The sequence below is a fragment of the Hakea prostrata genome, chromosome 2, assembly GCF_041222555.1.
Source record: "Hakea prostrata isolate BN-2017 chromosome 2, UWA_Hpros_2, whole genome shotgun sequence".
Lineage (NCBI taxonomy): Eukaryota > Viridiplantae > Streptophyta > Magnoliopsida > Proteales > Proteaceae > Hakea > Hakea prostrata.
Window position 1 is genome coordinate 40,665,943 of NC_142601.1, and position 18,974 is coordinate 40,684,916.

At 39.2% G+C, this 18,974-nt stretch overlaps 1 protein-coding gene across 1 annotated transcript; it reads right to left on the reverse strand.

Annotated features, from left to right (window-relative positions):
- Positions 1-1,186: 1,186 nt before the first annotated feature.
- On the reverse strand, positions 1,187-18,616 carry LOC149024361 (uncharacterized). The gene is made up of 3 exons (XM_089144636.1): positions 18,288-18,616; positions 2,046-2,307; positions 1,187-1,697 (listed from the first exon to the last, which is right to left on the reverse strand). The coding sequence occupies exons 1-3, from the start codon at positions 18,435-18,437 to the stop codon at positions 1,630-1,632; spliced, it is 480 nt and encodes a 159-aa protein (XP_089000762.1). The 5' UTR covers positions 18,438-18,616; the 3' UTR covers positions 1,187-1,629.
- Positions 18,617-18,974: the final 358 nt, after the last annotated feature.

Below are 18,974 nucleotides of genomic sequence, written 5' to 3' on the forward strand. Positions count from 1 at the left end.
TTGGGAAAAAAGTACTGATATTTCACACAGAACACAATGACTCTTCTACCATTGGCTTTACCGTCAAAAATTTATCTGAACCGGGAGATGAAGTACTGATATTTCACACATGAATAAGTGGTAAGAGGGAAATTTGCATCAAATTGAAAGAGAGAAATTTCAAAAGAATCAAAAGAAGATTACCTCCAAGCTATAAGGTTTTTTTTTTGGGAGACTTCTTAATGGATTACCTCCCCAGAAGGTGTGATTGCTCGAAGGTCCTCTTATGGGCAGTCAATTTTGCGCCCTTTTCTGCTGCTGTTTTGATGATTTAAATCTACTTGGCACCTTTTCATTTACTGTTGCTAGGCATCTCAGGGATGCAGGCCCTCTTATTTTGATATCTGAGTACTTACAGGCTCCCTCTTTAATGCATTTATGTTTGAATTTTTGTAACATTTTTGCCTCGAAAAGGAGGAACTTCATCTGGTTTTTCTCTATATTAGGGTTTTTAGAAATAAAATTATTTTCCAAAAATCAAAAGGTAAGCCCTTCCTCCATGCTACATACTGTTCATTATTGGCTTAACGCTTTGCAGATGTTTCTTTCTGATTTTTCTATTTCCTCTCTAAATGTCCTCTTGCTTCTATAAACGACTCTCCTTGTTGGTCTTCGACTTCTCATCAGGAATGTTGGATTGCAGGGATTGAAGCGACTGGTTCGAACGGCGGAGGTGAGGTTTTTCTGGTGTGCAGCATGGCACCTGTACTTACAGAAGCTAGGAAGTGCCCCTTTTGGTGATCCTTCGACGTTGCTCGGCCTTTTTGAAGCTGCTAAGTTGAACTTTTTCACCCACCACAGACCCAGTGGATTATAACTAACTTCCACATTTTAGAACAATTCCTACCTGAATTTGAGACTTCTTGGCCTCTTCATCTGGTCCTTATGTTATGAAGGGTGGCTACAACTTTTCCTAATTTATCTTATGTCACTCATGGGAACTCCTCTACCATGATGTTTGTTAGTCTCTAGCTATCAGGGCTTCTTTGGAGGATTAAACAGAACCACAGAAAACATCAACAAAGGAACGTAAGAGCCAGAAGATAAACCAATAATTCACTAATATACTTTGCTCAATTTCTCCCAGTGCTGTTATACATGGTAAATGCGGAAAAGGTTGTTGACCCAGCACAGAGAGTGGATCTGATCAGAAGGGAAGCACCCCTACCAATAACCTGTTTCCAGGATACATTGGGTGGATGTTTGATCCGGAAGAAATTTCCCTGCCACTACTGTTGGCAGCCAAGGAAACTGACATTTTAAAAAGTGAATTGGAAAATACAGAAACCTGGGAAACTATTTATGAACCCAAAGGGAAAGCGAATTATTCCGTTTCATTAGTTACCAACTACCCAAGTATCAGCAAAATTCTTTCATTTGATCCAACCAAGAATCTCTCTTTTTCTTTTGGGTGTTAAATATTGATGCTGAATTACAAATGGACAAATCAATTTCATGAATGCCCTTAAACATACTCACCAGAGCTTTGAATCGAAGACAAATTAGAAAGCAAGATACATGCAAACCTCAGGATCAGTGATTTGCATCTGCTACAAAAAACTGCTCAAAATATAACCGTAGCCTGTAAAGTCATTTAGCTCCAATATGACCTCGTCCCCCACATCCTGAACACATTGTGTTCCCTGTGCCACCGCAACCTATATAACACATAAGGGATTGGAAGAGGGGGGTCGGGGGGAGTCGGAAAGGATGATTAGTTAACAGTTCATTAAAGTTGGAAATCCAAATTGTAACTTTCTTTTCTTACCATTAAAAAGTCAACAGGAGAAAAGAAAATGGTTAAACTGTCAGTAACTTTCTATCTTTTTTAGGTTAATCTGTATAATATTTCACGTATTGATAAATTAGAAGCACTGCACACACTAATCGTCAACTACATTAAATGAAAGCCACTTAAGAATTCCTAGTTATTTTTAACAAACCGCAGAAAAGAGACAGAGCTTCTATATTTGAAAATTTTGAAGGTTAGCAAAGGAAATACTTACCTAGGCATCGAACTTTGACAATGATTCCCTGGCTTTCCAATATAGCATCAACATATAAACCCGAACCAGAGCAGGTTGGGCAAAGAACTGCACCTTTAGCTTGGCAATCAAGGCACCGGGAATTCTCCCCAATTCTCTTTTCAGCCAAAGGCAAACCAACTGGCTTTTCAATTATCTCCTCAGGAATAGGCTTATCATAGCAAAACTGAGATTCGATGCTGCTTCTCTTTTTATTCACATCTACAACTGAATTTGATCTAACCTGAACAAACATAGGGAAAACAAAGGAAGGGAGGTCAAGAAGTGTTACCAAAAAGTACCATTCAGAAAAGGACAAAATCTGGGAAGTAAACATTGTTCAGAATTTCTCTTAGATGTGATCCCATAGCTGATGACAAAACTATTAATGCTTGTATTGTTTGTTCCCTATTCACATGATAGACAAACAATCACAAAGTACAGCAGGAAGAATAGTTTTAACTGGTACAAAGCAATATCTAAATTGAAGAAATGATGTATAAAATATCAGCACAGCTATGAAGAAATTGGATCAGTTACCCACCCCTGTTTCCAGTTCTGTTCATTTATTATCTGAAAACTAGCCATCTTCTGGAATTATTATTATAAAAAATAAAAAATTAAAAAAAAAAGTGAAACCACATTAAGTACATTACTCTCTCCTCCAGAATTTTTTTGAACTTTCTTTGATTTCTTCTTGATATTTTGGACTATCCATTACAACCTCAGCTTTACATGCTGAGTCTTCTGACAGGACCATGCAAGCTGCAACATTAGCTCCCTTTAGTGTTGGGCCTTTAGGAGCTGGTCTACACAGCTTCACATGAAAAGTGCAAGGACCCAGAGTTCCTCAAACAGTTCAGTTATTACCTCATCACTACTAGTATGCATATTGAAAATTCTATTAATCAAGACAGCAGATATTTACAGCTGAAAAAAAAGGGTAGGCAGGAGTATGACCTCAACATTTTAAGATATTTTTGGCCTTCCAGATCTTAAATATGAACTTTATTATGCACCGTGGTTATTTATTTGATCCAACAAAAGAATAAGCCTAATTTTGGGGGCCAATGATAGATGTTGATTTACGTATTTGATGGTTTTATTACTTTGTACGTCATGGGCCAAGTTAGTTATTTATTAATAGTCATACTGTGGCTTCCAATTTTTAAATCAATCCATCAAAAGGAAGCTTACAAGTCTCACTATTTACACATACTTCCCCTACTTCCAAATCTAATTGATTACTAAACCGTCTCCATCAGTCATCCAAAAAAATTAAATTAAATTCATCCAAACAAAAAAAACCAATCCATTAACTGTACACTGAAAATATTAGAACTGACATTCAGTTCACCAAAATACCTTTCAACCCTACCAAACCGAACTCTTTGTATGGGGCAGATCAGAGGAAGAAGACAGGTTGCAGGTTGTGGTGATGGAGGCTGGGCATGGAAGAGAAGTAGATGGGAGATTAAGAGGGGGTTTTGTTAGGTTTTGGAAGTAGAGTAAGGAGTTCAAGAGAATGACTTTTACAAGGAGATCGGTGAAGGAGGAGAGGGCACCATCTAAACACCGGACCAGCAAACAACACTACTCAGAAGGAACCTGCATTGAAATGTTCTGATCATCAATATAATCTCAATCCAGAAAGCCAAATTGTAGGATTTACCGTAGTTAGATTTATTCGAAGAGCCTTGGGAAACTGAAACATTCTTTCAAGACGAGTCATAGAGGGTTACAAAGCTGAAGCTCCAGCACCGACTCCCACTTGCCTTGCTTGGTCCAGTTCCTGCCTTCTTCACAGACTTGGTTTGACAGGAAGTTGTTAAAAAATCCTTCAATCTCTCTCTCCCTCTCTCTTCCGCAATAAACTTGGTTTTACAGGCAATGGGCATTGATTTCCTCTTGTAACCCGTCTGACTTCTACAAACAATCATGAACACTTTCCACTACCAGAGAAGAGAAACTGACAATTTCTTCTTTGGGTTCAACCACGGAGCAGCTTCAAAGCCTGCCCCTGGATCTCTTGCTCCATATATTAAGGGTTAACATAAGAGAATCATTTAGTACTCTTCTCTTTTCTACTTAAAATAAAAAACTAGAACACACCTCTAACAAATCCACTTGTTTCAATCAATTACTAGAGGATAGAAATTATGAGAATTAAGTTTATGTTCCTCTCTATTGCTCATTTTGAGTGTCTCCCTTCTCTAGCTTCATTTCTTACATTACTTGCTAAACAATATACAAAATCATTTCTGTATTCAAAAAAAAAAAAAAATCTGGGCTGTTCATTAAGTTCCATTAAGTTGTTTGTCAGAATGATCAGGAGCACGAAGAGTACACAAGTGCTGGTGGTGAGCAGGACGAATAACAGTCCATGGAGGTGGTGGCGGTGGACGAGTTCTTCATCTAGAAGAAGAATGACTGAAGGAGGTATATTGGTCATAAAAAGACAAAAGTACTCGTCTTTTGGAACTAATGGTAACAAATAACACACTGGGTTTAATAATCAATTAGTTTGGGAATCAGCAGTGTTACATGTAAATAGTGAAACTTGATGAGTGGAAGTGAAATTACAAAGTACATTAGGAAGGGTGCCAAAATTTTCCTTTTTCAAAAGAAGTCATTCGACATATCCATTTCTCTCTTTTGGGCCTACAAATATGTATAAACTCCACACGAATCATGCTGACTAGAACAAATTAAATTTTGTTTGCTAACATTTCCTTTGTTAATGAAGTGATTCAACATTTGCATTTCTCTCTTTTTGGCCTACAAATATGTATAAACTCCACATGAATCATGCTGACAGGAATGAATTAAATTTTGTTTGCTACCATTTCTCCTAAAAGTTCAAACCATAAGGAAAGGGCATCATGATGTATAAATCAACAATTTATGATCTGGAATACTGTTGGCTGCCAACGGTGTTTATCGCCCCTCCCTCTTCTCTCTATCCTCTCGGTTGGCAAGAAATGTCTCCTTCATCCATTATTTAGTCTCTGATCTCTTTTAGGAGGGAGGTACTTCTTTTTCATCCCAAGATTCTCTCCCTTCCTTCTATTGCACTATGTCTACTCCATTCCTTCCTTTTCTCTCATAACATTCTTTCCCTGCCACCCATCACATTACACCTCTTATGGATGGATATTCACTATAAAGCACTATAGTTTCTCTTCTCTGTGATTTTCTACACTATCAATATGCTTTGCTTTTTATCTATATATTGAAATTTCTAGTCTTTAGGAATAACAATATTTTTGGCTTTGAATGATATTATTAAGGCCGATATCATCACTTAACAGTGTTTATATCACGGAATAGGTTTGGTTGGCAGAATCTTTCCAAATTAGGGGAGGCCAACATCATTACTGAATAAGTGGGGGAGGGATGTCTCAATTTGGATAGTCCAGGAGATGGAAATTTCATTTAGCCTTAAATCTATTTGTAATGTGTTTTTACTGTTATATTTGAAATTAGGTCTGACCCACATCTAACCATCAGAACTTCCCACCGTTAGGCTTTCTATGAATCGATCTCAAGGAAAATGATCCGCAATTGGTATAATCCCACTGAATGGCTCATGAAGAATCTTCTCTTGGTCATGGTTTGAAGTATCAGTAGTTCAGTACAAGGTGTGGTATAATATCAGGGTGTACTAGGCACATTGGTGTAGTGCTCACTTGTTGAACAGTTAGCCATGAGTTAAAGTGCTAGACACAGCCTCACTGAAAATAGGGGTAAGGCCTAGTCCACTTGATCTTCCCAGACCATGCTAAAAGCAGAAGCCTTGTGCAGTGGGTAGGCCTTCCTATTTTTTTCCCTTTTTTTTTCGTTATTCCTTTGTTTTATTTTTTTCATTTTTTACGAGATGTATCACACTGAAGTTACACTAGAGATGCACATGGAAATGATCAAGATACGTATGGAAATGCATTTTTGGAGCCAAAAGAACACTATAAATAAGTAATTTATAACATGTCATCAATAACTATTAAAATCAAGAATAGCATATGTTAGGTCCCTAGGATGATGCCATGTGGAGGAGAGAGAGTATTAGGGTTAGTTGATGGGTAATAAATAGAGGGAAAATTGAGTGGAGAGGGGACCGAATGTGATGTGTGTGAGTTTTGGGCAGCCGTAGGCTGAGGGTCACCGTGAGGTGTTGGGGGTGACTGGCACCATTAAAACCAATTCTATCTTGTAAATTTCTGGTGTTTTCGCATTAATTTTTTTAATGAATTAGAGGGTTCTTATCAATTGGTATCAGAGCATTAACGATCCTTGGGAGGTGAGATGATACTATCGTTGTTTTCCAGTCAAGAACAAGCGCAAGAATGGTTGACAGAAGTCGAGAAATTTTGTCGGCAACACCAAATTGAACATGAATATTGGCTCGGAATAGCTCTCGAGCATTTGGATGGAGAAGCATCAAAGTGGGTTTACTAGAGAAATTGGCCGGTGTTTCATTGGAAGGGTTTCAAAGAAGCCCTGCAAACTGATTTCGGTAAGAGCCAGGCGGCAAACGTGAACTCGATTTTGGACAACAACCAAGAAGAAATTATAGACGCTAATGGAGTAAGAGAAATGGAAGACCCGGCCAAACCGATAGGAAAAGAGCCAAGTGGAATCACCAAAAGAGATCAATGGAATGTAACGGGGGTCTCATGCCACACTTGCAATAAAAGGCACAAGAGAGGTTTGCTTGCTCGAACCAACACCCCAAAGTTCATCACAAGGCTCAATACACATCTAAGAGACCAGAAGCCATGTTATGCGGTTATTGTCGGTGATGGGGCAGGGTGCGATCGAAAAGCAAAAATCAACGAAGGTGCAAAGGACTCTGACACTAAACAAAGAAGGAAGCAACATCACTTAAGATGGAGAATCAATTGGGCGATGCGAGCAATAGAGAAACCCCCTTGGATGAAGGCGAAAGCGAGGGAGAAAGGCCGAAAATTCTAGGCGGCGTCTAGGGTTGCTACTCGCCAAAGATGGAGAAGACGATGAGGAGGAAGTTAGGGGGTTGTTTGGCTTACACTAAGCCAGTTAATGGGTTTGGTTCATACTCTACGGACCAACGATTTCTTTATTTGGGCCCAACTCATGACCGCAAAGTCAGGGCCAAGCGAACCAAATTCAAAGACCAGGCCATTAGGTGCCCTAAGAAACCCCCTAGGGCCCAACCCATTCTATTAACCTAGGCCCAGCCCATTCCGTTAACCCAATACCCAACCTATCCTTTTCTACTCATGGGTTTAAGTGTCTGAACCCCACCGATTCAAAAGACCCACTATGGGCCTGGCCCATTTCATCACAACAAAACCCAATATATCTCATTTATAAATTGGACCCAAATAACTCAGTTGGACCATGACCCACACCTAAAACTAATTCGAACCAGGGCTTGCCCAAGCCACAAAATGGGGATATCATCGTCTTCAACCTCGCAGAATCGAGACGAAAAGCAGGCGGCATGAATGGAGTTGTAGCGGTGCGATGGGGGTGGGTTTCGTTGCCGGCGATAGAAATTTCCAGACCAAGTGCTTCACTCCAAGTCTTCGTGCTATTTCCCCAGTCTTTTCGCAGCTTTGCCTTGGGGCTGTCGCACAAATAATGATGGCCAGTTTGGGGCGCTATTACCGAGGAGGCTGCTCGTGAGGAGGAAGCACAAGGACCCGAGGTTCCTCACAGGGTTGTTTTCGTTTGCAAAGGGGCAAAATGCCAGGACTGCGATGCTTGTCGACTGTTCTCGAGCTCCTGCTCTGAGATTCACAGAAGGCGCTTTTGAACCAAAAATTTTGGAGTTCCTCTCCCACTTCCAGTCTAATTGAGTTGTCATTGGCAATCTTGAGGCTTTAGTAGTCGATCCTCCTCTCTCCTAGTCACCTTTTGCCTTTGTTGTTCACATCCCTGCCAAGAACGGCGTATACCCTGGCGCTACAAATGTGAAAGTCCATTTGTTCCGCAGCAGTATCCTTCGATTACTCCCCACTGTATTGCAGCACTGTATTTGGGTTGGACAGATTGGATGCTTCATGCAGCAAATCGCATGAGTTTCACAGCAGATATCCTTGAAAAGAGGAATGATTTTCGGACTATCTACAATTCCATTGCCTCACTCCTTTCAGACTCTAGCATTCTGAACCAAAAATGTTTTGATGCTGAACATGGGGTTATCAGTAGGGGTATATTTTGGTGGTGGTGCTCACATACAAACTCGCACCGTGCTAATACTTCCGGTGGCCATGCTGCAAGGTGACATTGCGAGGGGGGTATTGGACGACAGTTGTTCCTTGGGCAATGGGTGTGTTATTCAGCCTGGGAGGATGATGCTGAATTAATATGGTTATGCGGCACCCATAAGACGACTAAACTTCAAAATTTCCATCACCTTGAGGACAAGGTGATTTTCGAGGGGCCAGTAGTGTTAGGGCCCTAGGATGATGCCATGTGGAGGAGAGAGAGTATTAGGGTTAGTTGAGGGATAATAAATAGAGGGAAAATTGAGTGGAGAGGGGACCAAATGTGATGTGTGTGAGTTTTGGGCAGCCGTAGGCTGAGGGAAACCGTGAGGTGTTGGGGGTGACTGGCACCGTGAGGTGTTGGGGGTGACTAGCACCATTAAAACCTATTGAAGTATACGTAAATTTGGGATATTTTAATGTTCACGTTACTATTCACGTAAACAGTATTATGCTATTGATGTTATTCTACTTTCTATTCTAATGTAGGAGTCTTGCTACATAAGTTTTAGGAGTTTTTAGAAAGCATAGTTTCTATTTTCAAAACTTTCTATTTTAGGAGCTAGGAAGATACTAAAGTTGTAATTTTTGTTTCCTTTTTCTAGAGGACAATTACTTGTCTCTCAAGTTGTATTAAATTCAATAGAAGCTATAAATAAAAAGGCTTTGTGATTCTAGACTCTTTAGCTAGAATCACAGGCCTCTTCTATTGGTTCTTCATCTCTCTTCTCTTCTTCTTCTTCTCTCTTTTCTCTGTTCACGTTCAACTATTGTTTTGATTATTTAAAGCTTGTTTTCTAACATGGCATCAGAGCTTTTTTGAATCAATATAGTGTTGTTCTCAATAACCTCTTCTGAAGTTCTTTTTTTCCCTGTTTTCCTTGGTGTACTGCCGCCTAAACTGTATATTATGGACTGTTAGATTAGATATTCATGTGAACTGATCTTCTCTACCTATTACCTTACGCTTACACATTCCAAAACTTGGATTAAATATTGTTTTCTACCTAACTTTGTTACCTCTTTTTTGCTGCAAACCTTTTTTTTTCTCCTATTCAGTCCTAAGGTTGCATCATTTTTTTTTTGTGCTCATTCTACTTCAAGTTTTGGAAAACTGATTTGGGTGATATCTACCTCAATTTAATGTCTTCACTTACACGTGACTCAACCATGGGTACGGCTGAATCTAAAGGATCTCAAGGAGATCATGTAAATGTTCAAATTACATCTATCAAGCTCAAAGGTAGTTCTAATTACTTGTTGTGGTCACAAGCGGTTCATGTGTACATACTTGCAAAAGGTAAGCTTAAGTTCATTGAGGGTGAACCTCCTGCTGAGACTAAATCCTATTTTAGTTGGATCTAAGATGATGCAATCATCAAAATTTGGATGTGGAATAGTATGGAACCTGATATTGTAGCGAATGTTATGTTCCATAAGACTGCAAAGGGAATATGGGATGACTTGCAAGAGACCTATTCCCAAGCTAAAAATATGACTCGGATTTTTAGTATTTATGAAAAGCTATTTCAATTTCAACAAGCTGATAAGTCTCTGCAGGATTATTACAACTCCTTTAAAGGCATGATGGAGGAGTTGAATGTCTTTCAACCTCTCACCACTGATATAGAGAAGCTTAAGGCCCAACAGAATGAAATTTTTGTGTCTAAGTTTCTTGCAGGATTGAACCCTGAACTGAAATCTGTCAAAGGACATCTTCTTGCTGGTGAGCATGTTCCTAACCTTAGTGAAGCATATTCTAGACTTCAACATATTGCCTTGCCTGAAGGGAGTTCTCCAAAAAAAAGTTCTAAAGGAAAAAATTCAGCCTTCACTACCTCTCGTGGAAGGGGACGTGGTCGTGGTTCAGGGGGAGTTAACAAGTCTTCTGGAGGTTGTGGTGTTTAACTGTCTGATAAGACATCTCGACTTTGTACTCATTGCGGAAAAACAGGGCAATTAGTGGAAGCCTGTTGGGCCAAACATGGAAAACCAGAGTGGGCCAAGCACCTTGCCAATCATACTGTTTCTGATGGTGGTACTGACACTATAGCAAACAACAATAGTGGTTTTGGATCTTCTTCAGGGGACTTGTCTAAGACTCTAAAAGATGATGTAAGCCAAATCCTTCGCCGATTGCAAAATATTGAGACTGGCGCTTCCACGTCCACTGGTACTTCTGCTACCACACTTTCTCATGCAAGTAACACAGCACTTCTCACTTCTACTCCCACCGCTTGGATCATCGTTTCAGGAGCCTCTTCCCACATGACTAGTAAGTCATCACTTTTTAGCACTTTTTTAAAATCTACCACTAAAAATTCTGTTGTCATAGCTAATGGGACTTCCACACCTATTCTAGGCTCTGGAAGTGTTTCTCCTACACCTTTTACTTTATCATCCGTACTTCATGTTGTTAACTTTCCTTTAAGCTGCTCTATGATTTTTACTCCCACTTATTGTGTTTTCCATGACCTTCACACGAGGAAGACGATTGGTGGAGGGTGTGAAAGGAACGGACTCTACTATCTGGACTATGCTACCCCTATTGCGGCTCTCTCTAATGATTGTGTAGATGCTCTCCAGTGGCACTGTCGTTTAGGCCATCTGTCTTTACCTAGATTAAAAATTTTATTTGCTTCTTTTAAATTAGTGTCTAGATTAAATTGTGAAGCGTGTGAATTAGGGAAGCATCATCGTGCCACCTATCCTCCACGCTCTATCTCTCGTAGTGAGTCCTTATTTTCTTTTGTTCATTCCGATATTTGGGGCCCTTGTAGAATTAGTAATATGCATAGTTTTCGATATTTTGTTACTTTTGTGGATGATTTCTCCCGTCTTACTCTTACATGGTTGTATCTTTTAAAGGATCGGACAAAGTTCTTAACTACATTTAAAAGTTTTATTCATGAAATTCGGACTCAATTTTCTCTTCTATTAAAATTTTTCGGTCTGATAATGCTTTAGAATATGTGCAACGTGATATATCTAACCTATGTGATTCTCTTGGAATGATACATCAAACCAGTTGTTCATTCACTCCCCAACAAAATGGAGTGGTTGAACGTAAAAATCGTCACCTTTTGGAAGTTGCACGAGCTATTTTGATTCAGATGAATGTTCCTAAGAGTTACTGGTGTGATGCGGTTTTGACTACTGGTCATTTAATTAACCGAATGCCTATGACTTTGATTTCTGAAAAATCTCCTTTTTCAATTGTTTTTCCCAATAGAGAACCATTTTTAGTTCCACCCAAATTTTTTGGTTGTGTGTTTTGTTCACATACCACATCCTTTGGATAAACTTTCCCCTGTTCTGTTAAGTGTATTTTTCTTGGGTACTCACATACTCAAAAAGGTTTTCGTTGTTATGATTCGGTTCTTCGCAAACAATTTAAAAGTGCGGATGTGACCTTTTTTGAGGACACTCCTTATTATCCTAGTCAATCTGTGTCAGTTGAAAACTGTGTTTTGGATGATATTCCTCCTATTCCATCTTTAGTTCCTTCCATTAGCAATGTTCCTCTACAGGTTTGTCAGCGGAGACACAAGTTGGTAGCACATATTGTGCATGGTTATTAAAGCGGCAAAGCGACCAAAGCGATTGGGGCACCGTCTTGGCGATTAGGCGACTAAGTGGCGCTTAGGCGGCAATAAAGTGACTCTTTAGTCAATATTTTTAATATAACTACTTTTTAATACAAATACTTTTTATAATAAACTAAAGTACTAAACAAACATTCAACAATCACATTCATAAAAATAAAAAACATTCAAGAATCACAATTATGAATAACAATATTATTCATACATAGTTTAGTGAAATTATTTCACAAATTATTTTTAACATGATTTTTTTGTTAAATATACATGAATAATATTCGAATTGGAATCAGAATTGATGTATCCATTTTTTTTTTCCTTTTTTAACCAAACGGTGCCGACATGATAAATTAATAGATCTTTTTATTCCGATTTCCAAGTCATTATTTATTTAATGATTCATTGATTATCAATGTTGAATATGGCTCATGCTTCACATTCTATTGCCGACAGGCACTTTGGGCCTTGGAGTTCATTTGCAAATTGGGCCTCGATTCCCAAATGGCTCACATATTTAAATTTATATACGGCATTGTAGAATAAATTATGGTTCAAAAAAATAATAATAAATATATATGCACAAATTAAAAAATGTAAAAAAAGCGGCTGCTTTAGCATCTAGGCGACAATATGGTGCAAAAAGCAGTAAGGCGGTAGTGCCTAAGCAAAAAAAGCGGCAAGAAATCAGACCGTTAGTTAAGCGGTCACAATTTAGGCGGTTCAAAAACCGCTTTGCCGCCTAGGCGGACGCTTTGATAACCATGATATTATAAATAGTAGAGTTCCTCCTAACAATATTAGCGGCTCTCCTTTAGTGGAGCCCGAAGCTGGCCCTACGGATGTTCCTTCTTCATCCTCTCCACCGGTGGATTCTTCTAGTGGAGATACCCCTCCGCCTTCAGATGACTTACCAATTGCTTTAAGGAAAGGTACTCGTACTTGTACTTTACACTCTAACATTGTTTATCCTGTTTTCAATTTTGTTTGTACCTCTCATCTCCCTCCTAGCTTTCGTTGCCTTGCTTTGTCAATGTTTGCCATTCATATTCCAACCCATCATACCGAAGCTCTTAAAATTCCTGGCTGGAAAGTTGCCATGGATGTGGAAATGGATGCTTTACATTCACGTCATGCATGGTCTTTAGTAGACTTACCTATTGGGAAAGATGTGGTCTGCTGTTGGTGAGTGTATACTGTTAAGTACCATTCTGATGGTACGGTTGAAAGGCTCAAGGCCCACTTGGTGGCTAAAGGCTATACACAACCATATGGTGTGGATTATTTTAAGACTTTTTCTCCTGTGGCAAGACTTAATTCTGTCTGTGTTTTGATATCTTTGGCTGTGAATTATGATTGGCCTCTTTTCAGCTTGACATAAAAAATGCATTCTTATTATATGGTGATCTTCATGAAGAAGTTTATATGGAGCAACCTCCAGGGTATGTTGCTCAGGGGGAGGACAATGTTCGTATTTGCAGGCTTCATTAAGCGATTTATGGACTCAAGCAGTCTCCATGGGCTTGGTTTGAGAAATTTAGTAAGATTGTGGAGTCTTTAGGTTTTGTACAGTGTTATTCTGATCTTATGTTTGTTAGACAGCAGGGTGATTGTGTTGTCATTATAGCAGTTTATGTTAATGATATCGTCCTTTCAGGCAGAGATGTTGATGCAATCCATACAGTCAAGGCACACTGACAGAAATCTTTCCAAACCAAAGATTTAGGTGATCTACAATATTTCTTGGGGATTGAAGTGATCCGCAGTAAACAAGGAGTAATTTTGTCACAAATGAAGTATGTGTTAGATCTTTTGACTGAGACTGGCATGCTTGCTTCTAAACCTAGCGACATTCCCATGGATCCTCAGTTGAAGTTAGGACGTGATGATGGTGACTTGTTAAATGATGTCCTTTGTTACAGGAGTCTTATTGGAAAACTTATTTATTTTACTGTTACTCGTCCTGATATTTCTTATTCTGTTGGAGTGTTGAGTCAGTTTATGCAGTCTCCTAGGAAGGCCCATTGAAATGCAGTGTACTTCGGTACCTCAAGAGTGCGCCCGAAAAAGGGCTCATCTATCGACCAAATCGGAGTATGGACATGGTTGCCTTTTCTGATGCAAATTGGGCTGGATCCGTCATTGATCCCCGGCCAACCACAAGTTATTGTACTTTTCTTGGTGGAAATCTTGTGACTTGGAAGAGTAAGAAACAGTCCACCATTGCCCGATCTAGTGCTGAAGCTGAGAATAGGGCTATGGCCCACACCGCTGCTAAATTGATGTGGCTTCGTTCATTGTTAGAGGAAATGGGATTTCCAGTTTCTGCCCCTATGAAAATGTTTTGTGATAATCAAGCAGCCACTTACATTGCTAGTAATCCAATGTTCCATGAGAGAACGAAGCATATAGAGTAGATTGTCACTTTGTGCGTGATGCAGTCAAGAAGAAGCTTATAGCGACTCCTTTTGTGAGCTCTACTGACCAACTAGCTGATTTGTTCACCAAAGCTCTGTTCAGATCAAGTTTTCAATCTATCTGTTGCAAGCTGGGCATGGGAGATTTGTATGCTCCAGCTTGAGGGGGAGTGTTGAAGTATACGTAAATTTGGGATATTTTACTGTTCACGTTCCTGTTCACGTGAACAATATTATGCTATTGATGTTATTCTACTTTCTATTTCTAATGTAGGAGTCTTGCTACATAAGTTTTAGGAGCTTTTAGAAAGCATAGTTTCTATTTTGGTGGTAGTTTCTATTTTCATAACTTTCTATTTTAGAAGCTAGGAAGTTACCAAAACTGTAATTTTTTGTTTCCTTTTTTCTAGAGGACAATTACTTGTCTCTTAAGTTATATTAGATTCATTAGAAGCTATAAATAAAAGGCTCTGTGATTCTAGACTCTTTAGCTAGAATCACAGGCCTCTTCTACTGGTTCTTCATCTCTCTTCTCCTCTTCTTCTTCTCTCTTTTCTCTGTTCAAGTTCAATTGTTGTTTTGATTATTTAAAGCTTGTTTTCTACCAAAATCAGTTCTATCTTGTAAATTTCTGGTGTTTTTGTATTAATTTTGTTAATGAATTAGAGGATTCTTATCAACATATAACGAGACAAGTGCATCTAGTTGAAACTGTTTTAAGGGATAAGGTTTCTTACATTTAATAATAGTCTGATGCCATAAAGAGTGTTGGTGATGTAAATTGTTTCCAGGTCCCTGTGGCCCCTATTTGGATCCAGGGGTATTTTGGGCTGTAAAGGCAGCCCTTTGACTAAAATTTCCTAAAACTTATCCCTTAAAACAGCCTTCTTCCATCTCCAAGTAAGTACAGCACCTCCCCTACCCTTTCAAGCCCCTTTCACTTTCTCCCAAGCTCACACAAGCTTCCCCATTCCCTCCTAAACCTTGCAGCAGCAGCAACCTTCTTCCATTAGGTGTTAGAATTTTCAGCAATTCATCTTCAACCTCTAGAAACCCTAAAACCTAGCTTTACTAGAAACCCAATGACTTCAAAATTACCCAACAAAACCCCAAACCCTTTAGGATTACCATCTCTCACTCCCATTCTACCTTTCCCTTAATCCTAGTTCACTTTTAAGAGTCCTAACCCAAACCGATTAGGACTGATCTAAAATTACAAAACATCACACAACAGCCCATCCCAGCCCAACCGAATTCCTATTACCTAATCTCCAAGCCCACAACTTATAAAACCTAACCTGAATTTAACCAACAGCAGTAGCCAAACCCTAATATTCTTTATCCTAACCTCTAAAACCTCTGAAACCTAAACCTAAGTTCAACCCAGATTCGAAACTGCAACTACAGCATAGTATTAACCCTTAAACTCAAATTCCTTCAATCCTAAGCCTGGCCGAACCTTCTAGGCGTAGCCCTAACTGTTGCAAACCCTAGTTTCTTCAAGAAATCATCAATTAAGGGCCATTACAGCCCTGAAGACTGCTGGTTTGCAGAGAGAGGATCCTGGAGTGAGCCCAATTCTAGGGCAAAATCCTAGTATTCTAAACCCTAGAATTTGGTTCACATCAGTTAGGATGGCTCAAAAAAAGCTTTGTTTAATGCTTTCAAATCATTTGTAATGTGGGGCCCTACATAGACAAATTAATGTTTCTAATAATCTTCACATGACCTACATCACCCTCGTCCTTTTAGCACTCTTAATTAGAATCACATCGCTCCTCTGAAATCCAAATTGGGGGCTCCTAAAGACATCCATTGCACATGGCATAACCACCTTAAATGACTCTCTCTAAGTTATCATGTATCAAAGCTACTCCAAACCCAACTCTAAAATGATCAGTCCTCTCTTCATCCTTCCTAGTTTTCCCATATATCCATCTTTGCACCCTTATCTCTACAACACTAGGCTGATTTGTATGGTACTTCTTCAACCCAGCATTCTCCCCCATACAAGATAGGTCTAATGACAGATCTATAAGACTTTCCTACAATAATCACAAAAAGTTCCAGCTGTGTCTCTCCATTTCATCCACTTTATTTTAATTCTATAGGCAACATCTTCACCTATTTCGCCTTATTTTTTAACAATTAATTACAGATATTAAAAGTAGTTCATTTGCAGGACTTTCCTCATACATATACACTACTACATTATCTGTCCCAATTCCCAAAGCAGCTGAAGTTACACACCATGTATTCAGTCTTAGTTCTGCTTATCTACAGACCTTTTCATTTACCAGGTTGACACCTCAATGGTTTCACTTTGGCATTAATCCCTGCTTTTGTCCCTTTCACCAACATAACATCACCTGAAAATATCACACAGTGTGAGACATCATCTTGTATGCCTCTAGTTAAATTGTTCACAACAAGCGCAAATCAGATAAGGGCATTAAGCTGATCCATGCATATCACCACATCATAATACATATCATTAATTATATCTATGTATTAAGATGACAATCTTCTCTTGCCTAAAATATTCCAAATTGGCTCCATATTTTCAAGATCTACAAACACCATAGGATCTTTCTTGCCCTCCCTGTATCTTTCATAGACTCTTAAAAATAAAAAATGCCTACATTGAGTATCTTCCTGGAATAAATCTGAATTGGTTTTCCAGAATAGAAGTCTACTTTCTCAAGTATGTCTCAATAACCCTCTCCAGTAACTTCATGGTATGGCTCATTAACTTTAAGCCTGTCTAGTAATCACAATTTGGAAGTCTCTCTGGTTTCAATGGTTGGGACCACAAAGCTTCACTTTCGTTTGTCTTGCAATTCCTAGCAGTCATAATCTTGTTAAACAATTTGGATGGCCAGGATATGCAGCAAAGAACTACGTTTCTCCACACCTCAATTGGGATCTCATCTGGGCCTGGAACTTTGCATACTTTAATCCTTCTTGATGCTACTTGTTCTTTTTTACCTAAAAAAGCTCCTTTAACTTCAGTGATCCTATTTTTACATACAAACTAGGCACAGAGGAGTCCTTATGAATGGAAGAGCTCGTAGAAGTGCTCTTTCAATATGAATGATGTTTCCAAACTGTAAACCCCCCAGCAGGGGTGTGGGGTGGAGTCTTAATCTTTACATTGCAATTTCTCCTGTACAAGGAAATTCAACGAGAACCAGCAGATCTACAACTGCTAGGGAAAAGAGAAAGGGAAGAGGGGTGGAGGGCGCAATAGTTTATACTGCAAACAGCAGCCACCCATTATGCACATTCATACATGGATATCATATACTGATCTTATAGGGGGAGGGTTCTCTGAGGCATAGAAAGTGTATCAATGAGGAGCAACAAAACAGTTACCCAAATACGACGCAGAGCTGTCATTTCAAATTATAAAGGAGAGGAAGAGAGAGAAGGTGCAGGTATACCCTCTACAGCCGGCTCAAAGAACATCTCCCCTTAAAAGAAATTGCCATCTTACACATTTCTGGTGATTCGATCTGATGGATAAAAGCTTAAATAATAAAACAATAAAAAATTCCCCTGTTTGATGAAAAACAAATGCTGGTATGTGTTGCACTTTGGTGTTCTCCCCACTTTTCTTTACGAGGAGAATCTAGAAACCAAAACTCCAGCATCGCAGGGAGAGCTAAAACGAACATTAAATTCAAAGCCAACTTCACCAGAAGAGCGTGAAACCCAACTACTTTACACAAAACTCTAATCACTTAACCGAAGGGGCAGCGAAGCATGAACCCTAGAAGACGAAGAGAAGCTGAATACGAAAGTCACAAGCAAGCAACAAGTGGAACAATCAATTAAAAGCACAACTTCTCCAACAGTTATTACTTGAGGAAAAAGCATAGTCATACGAATTAACCAAGAAAAATACAAACAAAATACAAAATTCCCATGTGAAAGAAAGTTCTGATATTCACTAACCCCATTAAAACAAGAGCCGTTGCCAGAGGAGATGGCACAAAGCTTAATGGTGGATTTTCGTCCTCTGGGCTGAAACCTTGAATCTGCATTGAAAGGGGAACTGAAAGGAGTGGACGATGAAACCGAGGAGATTCTAAGAGTGAACTCCATTAATAATGAAACATGTGCACACACAAACAATCTTCAATTGGTTCAAAAATCACATTCGTCGACCCTTATATCAGTTCTACAGAACTGATGAAAATACCTGCTTTCTTTGACCCATGAGACGAGCTTCAAAGTTTCAACCTCGAAAATGTCGCGGATGATAACCACCGATATCCACCGAACACCGTTACATTATTTATCCGATACTTCATGGGTGCCACTAGGGGTGTCAATTTTCAACCCAAACCGTTAAAACCGGACCGAACCAGCCTGTTATAGCCCGAACCGGCCCGAACCGATCCTTAATGGGCCGTAATTGGGCTGAGGGTCCTCAGCCCGAACGGTTTCGGGCTGGGCCGGGCCCAGCCCGTGTGCAGCCTGTCAGCCCGTTAGTCTTTTACATAAATAAAATTAAAATATTAAATGTAATTTTTTTTTTTGTATTGTTTAAATGTAATTAATGATCCATGAATTTAGGTGTTTGAGACGTTGAGAATCAAGTTTGAGTAGTTGAGAGTTGTTAATACATTTAACGGTTTA

Bases quoted from the DNA above. Each gene is read 5' to 3' on its own strand.
- LOC149024361 (XM_089144636.1), bottom strand. From the start codon at position 18,437: ATGGAGTTCACTCTTAGAATCTCCTCGGTTTCATCGTCCACTCCTTTC. The intron at 2,308-18,287 runs GTTAGTGAATAT...ATGTTTGTTCAG, and splicing joins ACGGCTCTTGTTTTAATGGG to GTTAGATCAAATTCAGTTGT. The intron at 1,698-2,045 runs GTAAGTATTTCC...TGTGTTATATAG, and splicing joins TGTCAAAGTTCGATGCCTAG to GTTGCGGTGGCACAGGGAAC.